Genomic DNA, 20,062 nt, shown 5'->3' on the forward strand with positions numbered 1-20,062 from the left:
AACACCCTTTTAATGGCTTATCAAGCAATATTTTTGGGTTCTGTGCAAATTTAAAATGGCTGTGTACCAAATGATCCCTTAAGCTCCTGCCCCTTCTATAAGTGATAGCTGGGTAGGAGCTCAAAACATCGCTTAAATCCGGATCTATAAGTAAAGTCTCCCAATGTTTAGAGATGGTCCTGCGGACCTGGGTAGAAGCAGCATCAAAAGTGCCTATCACTCCTATGATGTCTAGGGTTGCTTTCTTAGGGGGGTTGGTGGAATGTAATAATTTTGTGCGTTCCTGACCAAGTGCCCTTTAAAATTCCGTCCGGAGAACCACGTACCAGTATCCCCATTCGTGGAACCCGTTGCGTAGATCACAACACTCTCTGTTCAGAGCAATTACGTCTAAGTCGTAAGTATTGCCCGGTGGGAATATCACGTTTAAGTGGTACAGGGTGGTTACTTTCCCATCTCAACAGGGAATTAGTTGATGTTGGCTTACGATAGACACTAGTTTCTAAGTGTCCTGTTCCTTTCTGAATAGAAATGTCCAAAAAGGGTAAGCAATCCTTCTCAATCACAGATGTGAATCTCAGATTCACCAAATTTGTGTTAAGACATCCTACAAACTCGGTGAATTCAATCTCGGTACCACTCCAGAAGACAAAAATGTCATCAGTGAAGCATGACCACAATACGACATTGGTGAGACCTGGTACAGGGGAGTCACTGAAAACAATGGTCTCCTCCCACCAGACCAGGAGCAAATTTGCAATATTTTCCCTGGAGGCAATATTTTAAGGGGGGGGGGGGGGGGGTGATAGCTGTATAGTACAGTATGCCTTGGTGCATAATACATTACATTTTCTCACAGGTTCTGTATGTATAATGTGGGCCCATAAGCAGCAATGTGCCTCTTTTATGGATTCATACAACACGGATCAATAATATGGCAGTGCACATTTTTCTTAGTGCGCAGTTGTGTGTAAAGATTTTGCCCAACTTATACTGTAGGTGTATTTCTGTTATCCATACCTCTGTGGGTAAAATAACTACATTACAATACACAAGCAATGTTGCTCTAGAGCAGGGGTCAGCAACCTCCAGCACTCCAGCTGTGAAACTACAACTCCAAGTATGCACAGCTGCTCCTCAACACCTCTCTGAATTGTCGTTGAATGTTCTCATTTATCCAGGTCATGGTATATCTGTAAAGAATAAATCAAGGCAACTGGACGTACTGTAGATTTCTTGAAAACGTTTCACTCGTTCTTCCAACAAGCTTTCTCAATTCTGAGTGACTGTACAAGAATTATCTGGGAATAAATATGTAACTGAATCAACATCTGGTAATTATACCCAGCATGGGGTCAGAGGTCATTATACCCAGCATGGGGTCAAAGGTGTTGATACCATTATCCTAATTGGAGTCAGTAGGTGATAAAGACTTCCCAGAAAAAGGTGTCAAGACAGCATTGTATGTGGCAGACAGGTCACACCTTTGAAGACAGTCAAGTATGTGTTTTGGATAAGGAGGCCGATTGGTACAAACGAGGTGTGAAGGAGGCCATCTACGTAAAAATGGAGAAGCCAAGTTTGAATAGAGGCGGGGGGGTTAGACATCTATTGTCTGCCACATACAATGCTGTCTTGACACCTTTTTCTGGGAAGTCTTTATCACCTACTGACTCCACTGACTCCAATTAGGATAATGGTATCAACACATTTGACCCCATACTGGGTATAATGACCTCTGACCCCATGCTGGGTATAATTACCAGATGTTGATTCAGTTACATATTTATTCCCAGAGAATTCTTGCACAGTCACTCAGAATTGAGAAAGCTTGTTGGAAGAACGAGTGAAACGTTTTCAATAAATCTACAATACGTCCAGTTGCCTTGATTTATTCTTTACAGCTACTTCTCTGAATTCCCATAGAAGTTAATGGGGCATGCTGGAGTTCTCAGGGTTTGTGACCTCTGTTCTAGAGCAATAAATGGCTAAGACCTGCTACAGCTCTACAGTGTACATTTTTGCTGAAGCACAATTTGCTTTTCCATTGCCATACAAACTGAACCTCAGTCTTATTTAATATGGCAATGGAAAAGCGCAGAGCAAACATGTACGCTACACAAACATACTGTTCTTATCAGCATGAAGAAGTGAAGGAACAGCAACAACTTTTTGATTCCTCTTTGAGACTACCATTGAAAATGACATTAACATGTTTTTCTAGAGAGGTGGTTCCCCAAAGGAAAATTTCAAATATGCATAGTATATCATGGAACTGAAAATTATGGTAGCGCTCATTAGTACCGGAGGACCAGGAAGCAGTGAATGCAGCACTCTCCCGGGCTCTGTACTCTCCGCTTCCTGGTCCTTTGCCGTTGGATGTGATGTGACCTCGCACTGTGCGCTTTGGATCACAGCACACTGCACGGCAGGAAGAAGAAGAGAGCTGGATCCTAGGAGCAGCGGCGCCTGGAGCAGGAGAGGTAAGTTGATTTATTTTAAGTGCTCTGAGGTATGGGGGTCTGATCTAAGGTATGGGGGTCGGATCTGAGGTATGAGAGTCTCATCTGAGGTATGGGAGTCTCATCTGAGGTCTGACTGGGGGGACATCTTATTTATATTGGGGCTTTTTTCTGAGGTCTGATTGTGGGTCTGATCGGAGGTTTTATTAACACTGGGGGGTCTGATTGGGGCTGTCAGCTGAGGTCTGATTAACATTGGGGGTCTGATTGGTGATCTGATCTGAGGTCTAATGAAACATATTTTTTTCTTATTCTCCTCCTCTAAAAGCTAGGTGCATCTTATGGGCTGCTGCATCTTATAGGGCAGAAAATACAGTACTTTGCTGGTAGTGAAAAATGCTATGGATTTGCCGCTTGCAAACCCACAGAGTATTTGTCTTGTGTGAACATATTCATATTGAGACTTTAGAATGCATTAGTCCATGGATCCCATTGACTAAATACCTCTAAACCAAGACTAAAAATATATCACCATACACTAATCAGTTATTACCACCACACACCGGACAAGTGAACAAAGTACTGATCAGACTCAATCAGAGACAGAATAAACAAGTTTTAAATCCAATCCACTAGGGGAGACCTATCAAAAGTGGTACAAAGACAAACTGTCCTAGTTGCCGATATGAACCAATCAGATTGATCGTTCTTATTTTACAAATAGGCTCTGAAAAATGAAAGGTGGAATCTTATTAGTTGCTATGGACAACTAAGGGGCTGTTCACATCTCGTTTTTGCTGTACGTCAAGCAGATATGTTTGTAAACAGAAAAAACATATAGAAACCTATCGCTTGACATACCCATAGACTATAATTGGGGAAATGTAATTTAGAAGTGCATACTTTTGACTCCATTTGTCATTGCTTAGATTTCTGTAGGTTTTTGCAGGATAGAATAACTTAAAATACCATACACTACTTTTTGGCATAATCTGCAACATTTGACCATTTTACGCCAAAAAAGGGGGCCTGGCATGGACATGTAAGAGGGCAGGCCAGCAGGCCTGGCTCATTTACCATTTTCTACGCAGGTTTTTGCCGTAGAAAATGACTTAAATCTATGCATTAAGTGCTGATGTAAATTTAAATTTGGTGTACGCCAGCAGATCATGCGCTGTTATGTAGAGGCCTGTGCCTAAATTGCCAGTCTAAATAAATTACCCCATAAATATTTTCGAACATTTCGAACGTATGGAAATGTATGCACATCTGTCAAATGTATACGTTTAAAAAAGGATAGACAACCATCAAATTGCATAAGTTTCTATACTTTACTGTATGTCTAAAGCTATTCACTTGATGTGCAGCAAAACCAAGATGTGAACAGGGCCTAAGCCAGTTTTCCTTCCACCAATTTTGATAAATCTCCCCTACTCACAGTTTAAGGGTTTCTCCTGGAATAATTGAAAATGGCTGCCAGCAACCTGTTCTACAATGTGTGCAGGACTGGTTGGCTCCCCTTGTAGAGCTGCCTTGAGGGGGGTGAGGGGCAGGGCCTTACTACACTTTGGCACTTGTATATCCTACATATTGGTGAGTTTTCCTGTCAGGCTGCTCAGCCATGATAACATATCATAGGCAGGATCTCAGCATTATCATCTATTATCATCAGTGTACAGTGTAGGAAGGCCCTGCCCCCTCAGGCCCCTAGACAGCTCTGCAAGTGGAGGTAACCAGTCCTGCTCACATTCTAGGACAGGTTGCTGATGGCCATTTTAAATAAATCCCAGAGAACCCCTTTAACACCTTCGATGTTGCAGTCACTCGCTTTCAATGTCTTTTCCATCTGGCCCAGACTAGCATGAAGACTTCTAGCTATGACTTAGTTCTGAAGACTTTTCCACCTAGACATCTTTGACCACCCCTTCACTTGCTCCCCATGACAGCGACAGTTCACCCCCAGAAAGCCAGCCACAGATACCTACAGGCCAGCCACAATGATGCCATTAAAGTCACATTTGCCCACACAGATCCAGGCCCAGCCACAATGCCCTACGGGGATTCAGCCATTTATCCCTGCCATGAGCATTGAGCTAGGCTTCTTCTTAAGGTGGTATTACACTGCCCGATGTTTGGGCAGTGCAGGCATCGAAGGATGATAACACAATTGCATTTATGGTGCAAGGGCTTCAGTCAGATGTCTTGATCCATGTGTCAGTCATAGTAACTGGTGATGTCTCCAACATTATTGAACAATCTATTTATTGAAAGTGGTGATTGCTGAACTCAGACATTGGACCCATTAAGACTCTGGTGCCTAGACCTGACACTGAAATATACTCATATTGCTAAAAATAAAAGCTGTCTTGTGATTAGAGTAACATGATTCAGTAATGGCCATATATCAATATGAGCGGATAAAGGAGATATTCAAATTAAGTGCTGAAGTACAGTAAAACCTGTGCTGCTGCCTGTGTCAGTAAATGTCAGATATCAAATCTATACATGATATCTGTCAGTTATTACAAAACTAGAATACATGCTTTCTAGAAATAACAGACAGACCACTGAAATCAGCATGTCTGTCACTACTTTTTGGTGCCCTCAGTGATAACAGATAACTGTACAAAAGCTGTAATTACAAATATCCTACCATTTGTGAATACAACTCCTATACAGACCTGTGCGTCTCCATGGTTACAGACTACACACAAACTGTGTCTGTAGTCTGGTCCTTCACTTGTGTTACTCCATTCTTTTTGCACCTTCAGGCACCCTTGGCAGTTCTTTTTGATAATCAAGATTGTGTAACGGTCAGCAGAGGAAGAGACCGTAGAGCAGGACTCAAGTACAGTGCAGCAGACAAGGAGGCTGAAGTAGAAAGCGGCTTTATTAAAAGAGAACTCTAACTGCCGGAGAAGCAGATTTACAATATGAACAGCTTGAGAATTCACAATAAAGATAATGGAAATTTGCATAAAGAACACAAATGAATCACAAACACAAGTACAGACAATAGCAGGCTACTCTCTTCTAGGTAGTCCTATCTGTCCCCGCTACCCAGGGTGCACCTCTACGGTGCACTAAACTAAATCCTATTCCACTATGCCCTAGCTCAGGTTAGCATCAGTGCACTCACAGTTCGGTGTCCGGCACATGCAGGCAGATACAGTCTGGGTCCCGATCTGGTTGCTTGCTTGCTTCAGCGTGGCTCAGCTCTGGCCTCTCTTTGTAGTCTCTGTAACTCTGGTTAGAGATAATCAGCAGCTCTGGACGTGTAATCAGGCAGGGCCTGGAATTCACTCACAGTTCCTCTGGTAAGTGCCTCACACTACAGCAGACAGCACACAGATACTGTGTCACAGCAGGCAGGGAGAAATCGCTCTAATCTTCCCTGTGGATCTCCCTCTCAGTGCACAGCGTCCTTCTTCCTGTGTACTCAGACACCTTCAGCCCAGGCTCTCTGCTCAGCCCGGGAAAAACACTTAACTCCTTGTCCTCTGGAAACAACTCCTCTCACTGTCCTACTCAGCCACAGTGGCCTCTGGTGGCTGGAGGGAAACATGACAGTCTGCTATATATATATGTGTTGGAAATGTTGCTGGATGATCAGGGCTGCCTCTTACATGCCTCCCCACTTAAAGGTGGCCGTCCTCGGCCTTGCTATATAGTCCATAGAAATAATGGTTAATGTAACTTTTTATACAGCAGTACAACATTGTCCACAATACATACAGGTGGACCAAATGAACTCATCAGCAGCGTACCTGTTTGGTGGAACCCCTGCAGTAAGCCTACTGGATCTCCGGAGGTCCTGGCTATCTGTTACGACCTGACTCTCTCCACTAGGAACTGCCAGTCTGGATTCATCCACCACAATAGGAGGTTTGGGTGTTTCCGAGGGCCCCTCTCCATTACGGGCTGGCAATGGTTCTGTGACAGTGCCTTCATCAACTGTAACCTGGGAGGCTTCTTCAGTGTTGGGAGCAGTCCACCAGTCTTCACCATAATCTCCATCAGAGATAACAAGTTCTGAGTATGGGGCAGGAGGAGGTGTCCTCTGAACAGGTGCGGGATCTTTGGACCGGCATGGCCGTAACATATTCCTATGTAGAGTCCGTGAAGCAAATTCCTCATTCTCAACCTGCACTTCGTAGACCGGACCATTAGGGTACACTCTCTTGATCACTTTATACGGCTGTACTTCCCAACGCTCACTCAACTTGCCTCTGGGACGTTTCTCTCATACCAGTACCCGATCCCCAGGCTGCAATGGAACCTCCTGAACTGGAGGACGGTCTGTATGAGCTCTCTCCTGTAACCGCTGACCTGCCAACCGGCGAATGGTCTGGAGACGCCGACGGTGTTCTTTCACCCATGAGGTGGTTGATCGCTCTATTAGGTCTTCTGGCTGTTCTAGGTTTAATTCCACGATCTCTCGACCAGCCCTACCGAACAGTAACATGTATGGGGTGTAACCGGTGGTGGTGTGGACACGATTATTGTAAGCCCAGACTAATTCTGGCAGGTAGTCAGGCCAGTGTGCCCTCTTGTCTTCCTCTAGCGTCCTCAGCATTTGCAGCAATGTGCGGTTAAAGCGCTCACAGGCTCCGTTTCCTTGGGGATGATAAAGAGTTGTCCTGGATTTTTCAATGCCGTACAGTCGATGTAGCTCTTCCATCACTTTTCCTTGAAAGCACGCCCCTTGATCTGAATGGATCCGCTTTGGACACCCATAGACCCGAATGAAGTCTTGACAAATGGCTTGTGCAGCGGACTCGGCCGTCTGGTCCCGAGTTGGGGTGACTACTGCAAACTTGGAGAAGTGGTCGATCATGACCAGGCAATACTGTGGACCTCTTGACGATTGTCCCACAAGAAGATAGTCTATCATCAACACTTCCAGCGGTTCTGTGGTCTGGATGGACTGTAGGGGTGCTCTCTGTTCTGTACTCTTCGTGAGTTCACACACTCGACACTGTCGGCAAACTTCTTCAACTGTGGCCTCCAGTCGCGGACAATACACATAACGCTGCAGCCACTGGTATGTCTTGACTGGCCCGAAGTGAGCTCCAAACTCATGAGCCTCTTTGGCTATCTCCCGTGCCATTCTTCTGGGTATCACTACCTGCCACCTCGCCTCTAGGTCGGCAGGCTGTTGCCACTTGCGGAACAAAACAGCTCCATGCACTTCCAGTCTGTCCCATTGATGTAGAACGGACTTCATCTCGGCATCCAGATCAGTCCTTTCTTCTTTGTTGGGTTTCCTGCACTGGGTTACCCAGCTTTTCATTTGCTGCAGTCCAATGTCTTCATCTTGCAATCTGCCCCATTCTTCATTAGTTCTCCCCAATGCTTTGGGTAGCTTACGGGCCTCCCCACTTGTCTGGGCCGCGACTGTTGGGGGAGCGAACTTGCGGAAGTCAGGAGTTTCATCTTCTTCCTTTTGTTCATCCATATCCCCTACTGGAGTTTCAAAAGTAACCCTCGAGAGACCATCAGCATTAGTGTTCTCTGTAGCGGAGAGGTAGCGAATTGAGAAGTCATACTTTGCGAGGCGAGCCGCCCAGCGTTGCTCCAGGGCTCCCAACTTGGCTGTACCCAGATGGGCCAGGGGATTGTTATCCGTCCGTACGAAGATCTTAGCTCCTGTCAGATATCCTGCAAATTTCTCCGTCATAGCCCACACCAGGGCAAGGAGTTCCAGCCGGAAGGAACTGTAGTTATGGGGGTTTCGCTCTGTATCTCGCAAGGATCTACTGGCATAAGCGATCACTCTCTCATGTCCATCCTGTACCTGCGACAGGACTGCCCCAAGTCCGTAGAGCTGCCATCAGTAGCTAAGATGAATGGTTTATCAAAATCGGCATAAGCCAAGATGGGAGCCGATGTCAGGGCTTCTTTCAGGGCCTGGAAGGCCTCTTCCTGTTTCTGTCCCCAGGGGATACTTTGGCCCTTGGGTTGCCCAGCCGTTCCTCTCAACAACTCATTCAGAGGGCCCGCTATTTTTGCGTAGTCTTTGATGAACCGCCGGTAGTACCCAGTCAGTCCCAGGAAGGCCTTCAACTCACGCAGTGTTCTCGGCACTAGCCATTGTCGTATTGCAGCCACTTTGTCTTGGGACGGTAGCACTCCGTCTTGGGACACCCTATGGCCCAGGTACTCGATCTCCCTCTTGAAGAGATGACACTTCTTTGGCTTTACCTTCAGGCCATGGGATCGCAGTCGCTCGAGTACCTGCCCTAGCCGATTCAAGTGTTCTTGAAAAGTAGCAGAGTATACGATGATATCGTCTAGGTATATCAGAGTGGCTTCAAAATTCAGGTCTCCCAGGCATCTCTCCATCAGCCGCTGGAAGGTTCCAGGGGCATTAGTCAGTCCGAATGGCATCCTGTTGAATTCAAATAACCCCATGGGGAGTATGAATGCTGTCTTTGCCTTGTCCTGCTCAGCCACTGGTACTTGCCAGTACCCACTTGCTAGATCCAGGGTGGAGAAGTATTTGGCTCGTCCTAGAGCCGTCAGAGACTCCTCGATGCGTGGCAGAGGATATGAGTCTCGCGCAGTGCAAGCATTCAACCGCCGGTAATCCACACAAAATCGAATAGTGCCGTCCTTCTTCTTGACAAGCACCACTGGGGCTGCCCAAGGGCTCTGGCTTCCCCGCACCACTCCGGAATCTATCATCTGTTTCAATAGCGTCTTCACTTCCTGGTACAACTTGGGCGGAATCTGTCGATATCTCTCCCGAATTGGTGGAGTGTCCCCCGTCGGTATCTCATGTGTGATAGCATTCGTGCAGCCAAAGTCATCGGCGTGGCGGGCAAACGCAGCCTGATTCTCCCACAGCATGGTTTCAACTGCTCGCTGTTGGTCTAAACTGAGAGCCTTAACATCTATCTCCATTTGATCCAAGATGGTTCCCCCATTCCATTCTGGGGTCGGCGCCTCTTCTGCACTGGCAGTAACTGCCAGGGTCCAACCAGCATCCCCTACCGGAGCTAGAGTCACTTCTCTCTGACTCAGGATTTCTCCCTGATGTAGGTACACACGAGCCAGTTCCACCCCTGGCGTCAAGGGAACTTCTAGATATCCCACATTCACAGCTCTTATGGGTACTCGTCCATTCTGGACCACTCCCAGTGTCCGGGCCACCAGGACGTCCTGACCCAGCTCTTCTAGGCCTGTTGGTTCAACGAACACCTCCATGCCTTCAAGATTACGGAAAGTTCCCACGGGTAACGTCAGCATGGTCTCCTGACCAGGGGGAAGGGTGAAGGTAGCCTTTCCTGGCGCTCGGATCGTTCCCACCGCCTGGTGTGCTGGTACACTTTTCTGTGTTCCACAAAAACGGATTAGCCGTTGAAATGCTTTCTGGGTAGGTTTGTGCGGGGTGGCTTGTTTCCAGTAACCCGGCCCCCGTTTGGTGAACATGATCTGATCCAATTCTCGCAGGATATTCATGCCCATTATCACCGGCACATCTTCTTTGAACGTTTCGGGGACCAACAAGATACCTTTCCGCCCCACTTCCTGTCCACACAGCCGTACATTCATCCACACGACCCCTGTGACAGGAATCTGTTGTTGGTTAGCCGCTGTAACCCGGACCAGTGTCTCTCGTTCTGGCTTGGCCAGCGCTTGAAAGTAACGGTAGAAGAATGACTCGGGCATAGTTGTCACCTGAGACCCAGTATCCACTAAGCAGTCGACAGGAACACCTTCGAACTCAGCTCGTATAGTGGGGCACCCTGCGACCAGGTGTTCGGAGCTTTGCTGGGTAACTTGGCTCTCCACCTCCCCTGCAGTACGCCCCACTACTGCAGGGGTCGGTAGTTTAACGGCGGCTCTTGGCGTCCAGCTGGATTATTCCGACACTCTCTGGCGAAATGTCCTAGATCTCCACACCGCCAACACTGTGCCCCTTGACGGCCCACTTTTAGCCTGCGAGTGGGAGGTGCCCTCAGAGCTTGGCTGGATGGCCCCACTGAAGGGTAATGAGGGGCTTGATGGTATGGTAAACTAGCATAAGGGCATTCGGGTGTAGGAACCCACGGAGTCGCCTGATAGGTTTGTTGTCGGGCTGGATAGGCAGCCTCAGTAGTATGGCGCGACTCTATCCGTTTCTCCAGGTGTGTCAACTTTTCATGCATGGCACTCAGGGAGCTCTGCAAGTCTTGTACCACTCTGACCAGGGCTTCCTCATTTCTTGTAACCCCGGGGGGTGTAACGGTCTGGGTCCGTATTACTCCAGAAGCATAGCCGTCTTCTTTGTTTCGCGTCACGGCCTCTGCCAAAATTTGTCGAAAGGTTAGGGTAGGGTCTACTCTGACTCGTTCCCGCAGAGCCTGTTTCAGGGGATTGCTGTAGAGCCCCAGAATAAATTGTTCCCGCAGTATCCGGTCTATGGGTCCCATGCCAGTAACCCCATCTGCCTCTTTTTTTTGTACCTCGGCCAACACTTCCTGTAGGGCTGTAGCGTACTGAGAGACACCTTCGTCTTCCCGTTGAATCCGGTAAAGAAACTTCGCCCGGAGGTGCCCTGCACTGGCTGTTTCCCCATATATTTCTTCCAGGAATCTCACCATCTCTTGCAATGTATTGCGCGTGGCTTCTGGTTGTAGGAGAACATTTCTTCGGGCCTCACCCTCGAGAGCGGCCAAAGCAATTTCTACTTGTAGTTCTGGGCTGACATTGTAAATCCTAACAGCACTCTGTAACCTTGTCACCCAGTCTGACAGTGTCATGTTCTGGCCATCAAATTTGGGTAGCAAGTTGAACAACGTGCCAATAGGAAGGGCCCTTGCAAGGGTTCCACCATTGCCTGAGGTACTCACATTAACATCATGCACATTGCCTTCAGCCGCCTCCATCTCTGTGACTGTACCCTGCTCGCAGCGCCACTTGTAACGGTCAGCAGAGGAAGAGACCGTAGAGCAGGACTCAAGTACAGTGCAGCAGACAAGGAGGCTGAAGTAGAAACCGGCTTTATTAAAAGAGAACTCTAACTGCCGGAGAAGCAGATTTACAATATGAACAGCTTGAGAATTCACAATAAAGATAATGGAAATTTGCATAAAGAACACAAATGAATCACAAACACAAGTACAGACAATAGCAGGCTACTCTCTTCTAGGTAGTCCTATCTGTCCCCGCTACCCGGGGTGCACCTCTACAGTGCACTAAACTAAATCCTATTCCACTATGCCCTAGCTCAGGTTAGCATCAGTGCACTCACAGTTCGGTGTCCGGCACATGCAGGCAGATACAGTCTGGGTCCCGATCTGGTTGCTTGCTTGCTTGCTTCAGCGTGGCTCAGCTCTGGCCTCTCTTTGTAGTCTCTGTAACTCTGGTTAGAGATAATCAGCAGCTCTGGACGTGTAATCAGGCAGGGCCTGGAATTCACTCACAGTTCCTCTGGTAAGTGCCTCACACTACAGCAGACAGCACACAGATACTGTGTCACAGCAGGCAGGGAGAAATCGCTCTAATCTTCCCTGTGGATCTCCCTCTCAGTGCACAGCGTCCTTCTTCCTGTGTACTCAGACACCTTCAGCCCAGGCTCTCTGCTCAGCCCGGGAAAAACACTTAACTCCTTGTCCTCTGGAAACAACTCCTCTCACTGTCCTACTCAGCCACAGTGGCCTCTGGTGGCTGGAGGGAAACATGACAGTCTGCTATATATATATGTGTTGGAAATGTTGCTGGATGATCAGGGCTGCCTCTTACAATTGTCTGAAAACTTACATCTTTAAATCTTTAAAGGTGTTGACCCATCTCCCATTTCTGGGACCCGCACATATCACTAGAATGGAGCCTGTAAAGTGAAGGAGAGTGGACCGCACATGTTCAGCAGCCAATAGACAATATGGATTTACATGAGCCATAAATTTATATATCAAAAACTTATCGAGGAGACAGTACAAGCATGGAGGTAACTACCAGGGTAGCAGGCATTGCAGCTGCTATGGGAGGTTCCTGGCCTCGGTGGAGAAAGAGACGTTTTTTATGTGTCAGCAGCAGTTGCTGTTTGACACCTTAATACTTAGTATGGCTGTATAGCTGATCCGGGATGGCTCTTACTGGGAGTAGTCAAAGTGCTGGGTGGGTGACTACTCCCCATGTTCTAGACCAGGTTTTGCCAGGCCTAAAAAAACAGCCAGCACTGCCAGGTGAGGAGGATTACCTCAGTCTGACAGTGGAGCTCAGGAGGTGTGTGTGCTGGGATCTGAGTCTTGTGCCGTGCTGGAGGGCTGAGACCCATCTGTAAGGGAAACGGGCCCCCTAAAAGCCTGATATGGACTGCTGGAGGCAAAACTACCAACACAGTGATTTTTGCTATGTGGACTTTCCATTGTGCGTGAACTAACACCAAGACTGGAAAGTGACGTTTTGGTTTTGCTTTAGGTGTGCATAAACACTGAAGTTTGATTTAAGAACTGGTGATTTGCCTCTGTACTGTGTCCGCACACCCTGTCTACCGGAGCTTTGTACCTCCTTTATGTTTTGGACCTACTTCTAGTTTTACAAGTTCTAAAACTAAATACTGACCAGAATACACCGATATGAAAGTACTCTAGCCTTGGAGCTCCTATACAGTCTGGCATTTTTTTCTGCTACAAAAACATCATAAAACTAAGTTGTCTTTTCATCACACGTGTTATATTCAGGCGTTTTCCCTATGCAGAAGGCTATGGAAAAATACCTGAAAAAATAGCAACAACATACTGTGATTGTCTGAAAAAAACACGTGTTCTTTTACCTTTAAGAATCTATTGGTCTCTACGCTAGTGGTTGTGTGTTATTTAGTTTTTGTGTTACTTTTGTTTATCGGTTATTTGTGTACATCAGAGTTAGCCTCTACAGTATATTAGGCTTGGTGATATTTTTATCTAATTAGAAATAAAGTATTGTATTTTAAGGGTCCTATTTCTATAAACTTTTTGATTTGTATGGATATGATAAGACTGTAATTTCGACATATTGTGCTTTTCTAACTCTATTTACTATGTATTTATATTTTTTATATTCTTCAGCTTGTTTAGTATCTATATCCTTATAGTTTTATATCTATATAATTTTACTTCACTGGCCACAACACAATGATCTCCACCCTCACTTTTGGATGTTCTTCATTTTCATATGCGTTGGAATCTTGTGTCCTTTCTTCTCTTCGTCTATGTTTTCCAACTTTGCACTCCCAACTTTTGCTCTTTTTATAAGCCTGATTTAAAAGGAAATATCACCTTATATATTGGTCTACAGGTAATGTGCACTTGGTTTCCCATTTTTTTGCGTTCTGCTTAGCATCCTTTAGTGGAAGATAGCACTTTCACTTTGATACTAATTTTCTTATGATGATATTCACTTTTCTATAATTAAAGTACACTATGTTCTCCAATGTGGATATAAAATTTCCCTTTTGGATTCGTGGTCTCTCATTCTTTTTCCTCCATTGTACCAGCTGCTTAGCTATGACCTTTTGCCAATTGTGGTCTTCACCATCATTTCCTTTTGTCTATATAGTACATTTTCACATAGTTAATACATTTTTAGTCTAGAGCTCACGTGACCTGGAAGTGCTCACAAGAGCTCTTCCTGGTCAAGGGTATTAAAACCCTCCATGAAGACACTGGAAATAAACTGATCTGAGGAAGTTGACCCCTCCCTGCTGAAACGCATCATGAGTTGATCATTTCCCCCTTTTCCTATATCTTCGTTTTCATATTCAGTTTTATATGTAATTTTTAGCTTTGCTATTGTATTTGTGCGGCGCTGTCTTGAATACCCTACTTCTACTGACATAAGCAGCATCTGTACGGATGTCATTTAGGCCTTCTGGCGGGTCTGAGCAGCAGCCTGGGACTGAATTGATTATTTGCAGTGCGGTGTCACGATGTTGTACATGTTCCTGTACTACCACCTATGGTAAGGCATTCCAAATGATGGGTCTTTTCTTAGGGTACTTTCACACTAGCGTTAGAGGAATCTGGCAGGCAGTTCCGGCAACGGAACTACCTGCCGGATCCGAAAATCTGTGTGCAAACGGATAGCATCTATTTCCGGATGCGGATCCGTCTGACAAATGCATTGAAATACCGGATCTGTTTCTCCTGTGTCATCTGGAAAAACGGATCCGGTATTTAATTCTTTCACATTTTTAAAGGTCTGCGCATGCGCAGACTGGAAAAACGGATCAGTTTTTCCAGAACACTTGGTGCTGGTTCCAACATTAATACATTTCAATGGAAATTGAAAGAGTGACTGAACTGAAGACATCCTGATGGATACTGATTGGAATGCTTTCCATTCAGAACGCATTAAGACAAAACTGATGCGTTTTTTTTCCCGGTATTGAGCCCCTAGGACGGAATTCAATATCGGAAAACTTTAACGCTAGTGTGAAAGTACCCTTACCCTTGGGATAATGAACTAGTGGAGGGCCCCTTCTTCTCTATTTGGCCTCATGCACACGACCGTTGTGTGCATCCGTGGCCGTTGTGCCGTTTTCCGTTTTTTTTCACGGACCCATTGACTTTCAATGGGTCCGTGGAAAAATCGGAAAATGCACCGTTTGGCAGCCGCATCCGTGAGCCGTGTTTCCTGGCCGTGAAAAAAATATGACCTGTCCTATTTTTTTCACGGCCAACGGTTCACGGGCCCATTCAAGTCAATGGGTCCGTGAAAGAACACGGATGCACACAAGATTGGCATCCGTGTCCGTGATCCGTGGCCGTAGGTTTTAGTTTCATACAGACGGATCCGAAGATCCGTCTGCATAAAAGCTTTTTCAGTGCTGAGTTTTCACTTCGTGAAAACTCAGATCCGACAGTATATTCTAACACAGAAGCGTTCCCATGGTGATGGGACGCTTCTAGTTAGAATACACTACAAACTGTGTACAAGACTGCCCCCTGCTGCCTGGCAGCACCCGATCTCTTACAGGGGGATATGATAGTGCGGCACCTGAAGGGGTTAATTGTACTATCATATCCCCCTGTAAGAGATCAGGGCTGCCAGGCAGCAGGGGGCAGACCCCCCCCCCTCCCCAGTTTGAATATCATTGTGCGGCCCCCCCCTCCCCTGTTGTTAACTCGTTGGTGGCCAGTGTGCGCACCCCCCCCCCCCTCCCTCCCTCTATTGTTTTAATACATTGGGGCCAGTGCGCGCGCGCCCCCCCAACCCCCCCCCTCCCTCCCTCTATTGTTTTAATACATTGGGGCCAGTGTGCGCACCCCCCCAACCCCCCCCTCCCTCCCTCTATTGTAATAATAGCATTGGGGCCAGTGTGCCCCCCCCCCCCCCGATCATCGGTGGCAGCGGAGTAGAAGATTTTCATACTTACCTGGCTGCTGGCTGCTGCGATGTCTGCGTCCGGCCGGGAGCTCCTCCTACTGGTAAGTGACAGCAATGCGCCGCACAGACCTGTCACTTACCAGTAGGAGGAGCTCCCGGCCGGACACAGAGATCGCAGCAGCCAGCAGCCAGGTAAGTATGAATCTTCTACTCCGCTGCCACCGATGATCGGGGGGGGGGGGGGGGGGGCACACTGGCCCCAATGCTATTATTACAATAGAGGGAGGGAGGGGGGGCGCGCACACTGGCCCCAATGCTATTATTACAATAGAGGGAGGGAGGGGGGTGCGCACACTGGCCACCAACGAGTTAACAACAGGGGAGGGGGGGCCCACTGGCCACCAATGAGTTAAAAACAGGGGGGGGGGGGGGGGTCTGCCCCCTGCTGCCTGGCAGCACCTGCCAGGCAGCAGGGGACAGTCATGTACACAGTTTTTTTGTATATTCTAACCTGAAGCGTCTCCATCACCATGGGAACGCCTCTGTGTTAGAATATACTGTCGGAAATGAGTTTCACGATGTAGCTCATATCCGACAGTATATTCTAACATAGAGGCGTTCCCATGGTGATGGGGACGCTACAAGTTAAAATATACCATCGGATTGGAGAAAAATCCAATCCGATGGTATAACAGAACTCCAGACTTTACATTGAAAGTCAATGGGGACGGATCCGTTTGAAATGGCACCATATTGTGTCAACATCAAACGGATCCGTCCCCATTGACTTGCATTGTAATTCAGGACGGATCCGTTTGGCTCCGCACGGCCAGGCGGACACCAAAATGACTTTTTTTTCATGTCCGTGGATCCTCCAAAAATCAAGGAAGACCCACGGACGGAAAAACGGTCACGGATCACGGACCAACGGAACCCCGTTTTGCGGACCGTGAAAAAAAACGTCCGTGTGCATGAGGCCTTTCACTAACCTTTTAAGAAAGGACATAGGGGGACATTCATAGGCTACATGCACACAACTGTTCAATTTTTTTGTGGTCCGCAAACCGCGGGTCCGCAAAAAACAGAAGTCGCCCGTGTGCCTTCCGCAATTTGCGGAACGGTACGGGTGGTCCATTGTAGAAATGCCTATTCTTGTCCACAAAACGGACAAGAATAGGACATCATATTTTTTTTGCGGAGCAACGGATGCGGACAGCACACGGAGTGCTGTCCGCATCTTTTGCGGCCCCATTGAAGTGAATGGGTCTGCATTCGAGCCTCAAAAACTGCGTCTCGGATGCGTACCAAAACAACGGTCGTGTGCATGAGGCCTTAGTACGTCTATTTTATGGGGCAAATTATCACGTTTTGACACGTCTTTAATTGTGCAAAATTATGCAACGTTTATCCATCGACGCCAGATCTTGCCACTTTTCAAAGTGGTCTTTGTTTTAGAGCCACTATTGTGATTAGACCTGTTTCCTGGTGCATCTCCACTCCAGGCAACCCCCCTGGCGTACTTTCACTGACAGTGGCTAAACCACATTACACTTAAGCAAAATTCATTATTACTGTCTTCCATTACATTAATTAGTCTCACCTGCACAAAGTAAAGACAGACTTAAAGGGCATCTGTCACCAGATTTGTTTTAATATATGCAAATGAGCCTCTAGGAGCAACGAGGGCATTGACATTACTCCTAGAGGCACTGCTCTCTGCAACTGCTGCGCCCTCTCCACTTTGATTGACAGGGCCAGGCAGCGTAAATGTGATCATGCCTGGCCCTGTATTTCAAGGTGCAGAGGCGCGGCAGTTGTATAGAGAGCTGAGCCTCTAGGAGTAATGGTAACGCCCGTGTTGCTCCTAGAGGCTCATTTGCATATATTAAAACTAAATTTTTTCTTAATGTTTAATGTTTCTCCCTTAATAATCTACAGTGTTTGTGCAAATATAGTGAGGATAATATTCTAGTAAGAGTCTAAGCCAGAATCCCTGCTGAAAAACGAATTCGCTATTTCCTAAAAGGGATTCAGATTTGTGAGCTGCAATTAACGGTGCACTGAATACTGCCTGACATCAATTTTATTTTACATATTTATGCAGTTCTGTGACCTAAAAAATCAGGGACTAGAGGTAATCAGATAATAAATACCGCCACTCACACTTGCATCCTACAATATATCTACTGGCAAAATAAAACAAAATATTATGAACTCGTCTGCTACTATCATTCCTGATCTTCTGCCTAATAAAATGGTAAAAGACAGTAATTAACTCATGTATGTCATAGATATGTATGGAAACTGTGTCATTAAGTGACTTTGGCATGAAGAACAAAAACAGATGCCCTAATGTTTAAATTACATTGAATCCCAATAGATAGATTTAAGATAGATAAAATGATAGATATGGGATAGATAGATAGATTAGATATAAAACAGAAAATACAGGAGCACTGCCAACTAAGCAACTGGGTGCAATCCCTTCAAGACTGCAGGCTATAGGTGAAAGGATATTCCAAAAACAGAAAAATGATACAGCACTCCAAAAGTGGATGAAAGGGTGGTGGACCCACTTCATTGACCCCACATAACATTTCAGCCCAGCACAATGAGGCCTTTCTCAAGTTTGAGATAGATACGATCGATTGATTGATTAGATAGATATTAGATAGATAATAGATAGATTAGATAGGTAGATACAGTAGATAGATATTCAATATAGATGACAGATAGATATGGTAGTTTAGATAGATAGAGTAGATGGGTAGATACGATAGATAGATACATCGATAGATAGATATTAGATGGATAGATAGATATTAGATAGATATTAGATAGATACTGTATATAGATATGAGATAGATATTAGATAGATTGATAAATCGATAATAGATAGATACTGTATATAGATATGAGATAGATAGATAATAGATAGATACTGTATATAGATATAAGATAGATAGATAATAGATACTGTATATAGATATGAGATAGATAGATAATAGATAGATACTGTATATAGATATGAGATAGATAGATAATAGATAGATACTGTATATAGATATAAGATAGATAGATAATAGATAGATACTGTATATAGATATGAGATAGATACATCGATACATAGATATGAGATAGATATATCGATAGATATATATTAGATAGATAGATAATAGATACTGTATATAGATATTAGATAGATAGCTATGAGATAGATACAGCGATACATAGATATGAGATGAATACATTGATAGATAGACATTAGATAGATAGATAATAGATAGATACTGTATATAGATATTAGATACATAGATATGAGATAGATACTTCGATAGATAGAATGCTATATTTTATTGAAAACTGCATTATGTCTTTCCTTCTCTCTCTCAGACAGATAGCTACCTTAGATAGATATGGCCGATAGAAAGATACTGTAGATACATAGGCATAAGAAATAGATACATTAGATATAAATGAAGTGTTGATAGATATAATAAACAGACAGAAATAATAAATAGATATATTAGATATTGATACACAGATATTTGATAAACATATATAAAGACTAGTTATAGATATAATAGACACACATTTCTTTGTATTTCCGACCAAGTGCCAGGACCTATCCTGTGGTAGTAACTATACTGTGGTAGTACCTATCCAGTGGTAGTACCTTTTCTGTTGTAGTACCTATCCTGTTGTAGTACCTATCCAATGGTAGTGCCTATACTGTGGTAGTACCTATCCAATGGTAATGCCTATACTGTGGTAGTACCTATCCTGTGGTAGTACCCGGCGGCAGTCACACTTTATTACATCTCCTCCAGTGTGCCGTGAACTAGTTAACCATAAGAACCAGCTCTAGGTAGTTGTCAGGTTACATGGACTGAAATGCGTGGTAGTGAAGGTGTGACAGTGTAGTGGCACTAGTGACTGTGTGCACCGAATGCGGGTGTCAGACATACAGAAAGTGACAGACTGACTGACCTGGTTGTCGCTTGTTTTCCATGCTTCCAGTGCTGAGGCTGCTATTGTATCTGTGACTATCTCGCTCTCCCTCCCACTGCTGGCAGGGTCTATCCCACCTCTCTCCCCTGACATCACTTCATAGCACACACCCCCTGAAAAGAGTGCTCTCTGGACCTGAGGAGGATTAACCCTCCAACCGCCTGCAAACTAGTCAAGAGAGGCTGCAAGACTTGTTATCATACACTGTATGGCAGCAAGCATGAGCAAAGGAGACAGGGTGCTGTCACTTATGATAATCCACATAGATTTCATATGTTATGTATAATATTATA

At 45.5% G+C, this 20,062-nt stretch overlaps 1 protein-coding gene across 2 annotated transcripts in view; it reads right to left on the bottom strand.

Annotated features, from left to right (window-relative positions):
• The window catches only part of TPD52L1 (TPD52 like 1), a 183,603-nt gene extending 163,796 nt beyond the window's left edge, over window positions 1-19,807 (bottom strand). For both annotated transcript variants that reach the window (XM_044291503.1, XM_044291502.1), the window contains exon 1: window positions 19,749-19,807. In XM_044291503.1, the coding sequence (XP_044147438.1) occupies window positions 19,749-19,770 (22 nt within the window). In that variant the 5' untranslated portion in view covers window positions 19,771-19,807. The remainder of the gene's footprint in view (window positions 1-19,748) is intronic.
• Window positions 19,808-20,062: the final 255 nt, after the last annotated feature.

This window comes from Bufo gargarizans, chromosome 4, assembly GCF_014858855.1.
Source record: "Bufo gargarizans isolate SCDJY-AF-19 chromosome 4, ASM1485885v1, whole genome shotgun sequence".
Classification (NCBI taxonomy): Eukaryota; Metazoa; Chordata; class Amphibia; order Anura; family Bufonidae; genus Bufo; species Bufo gargarizans.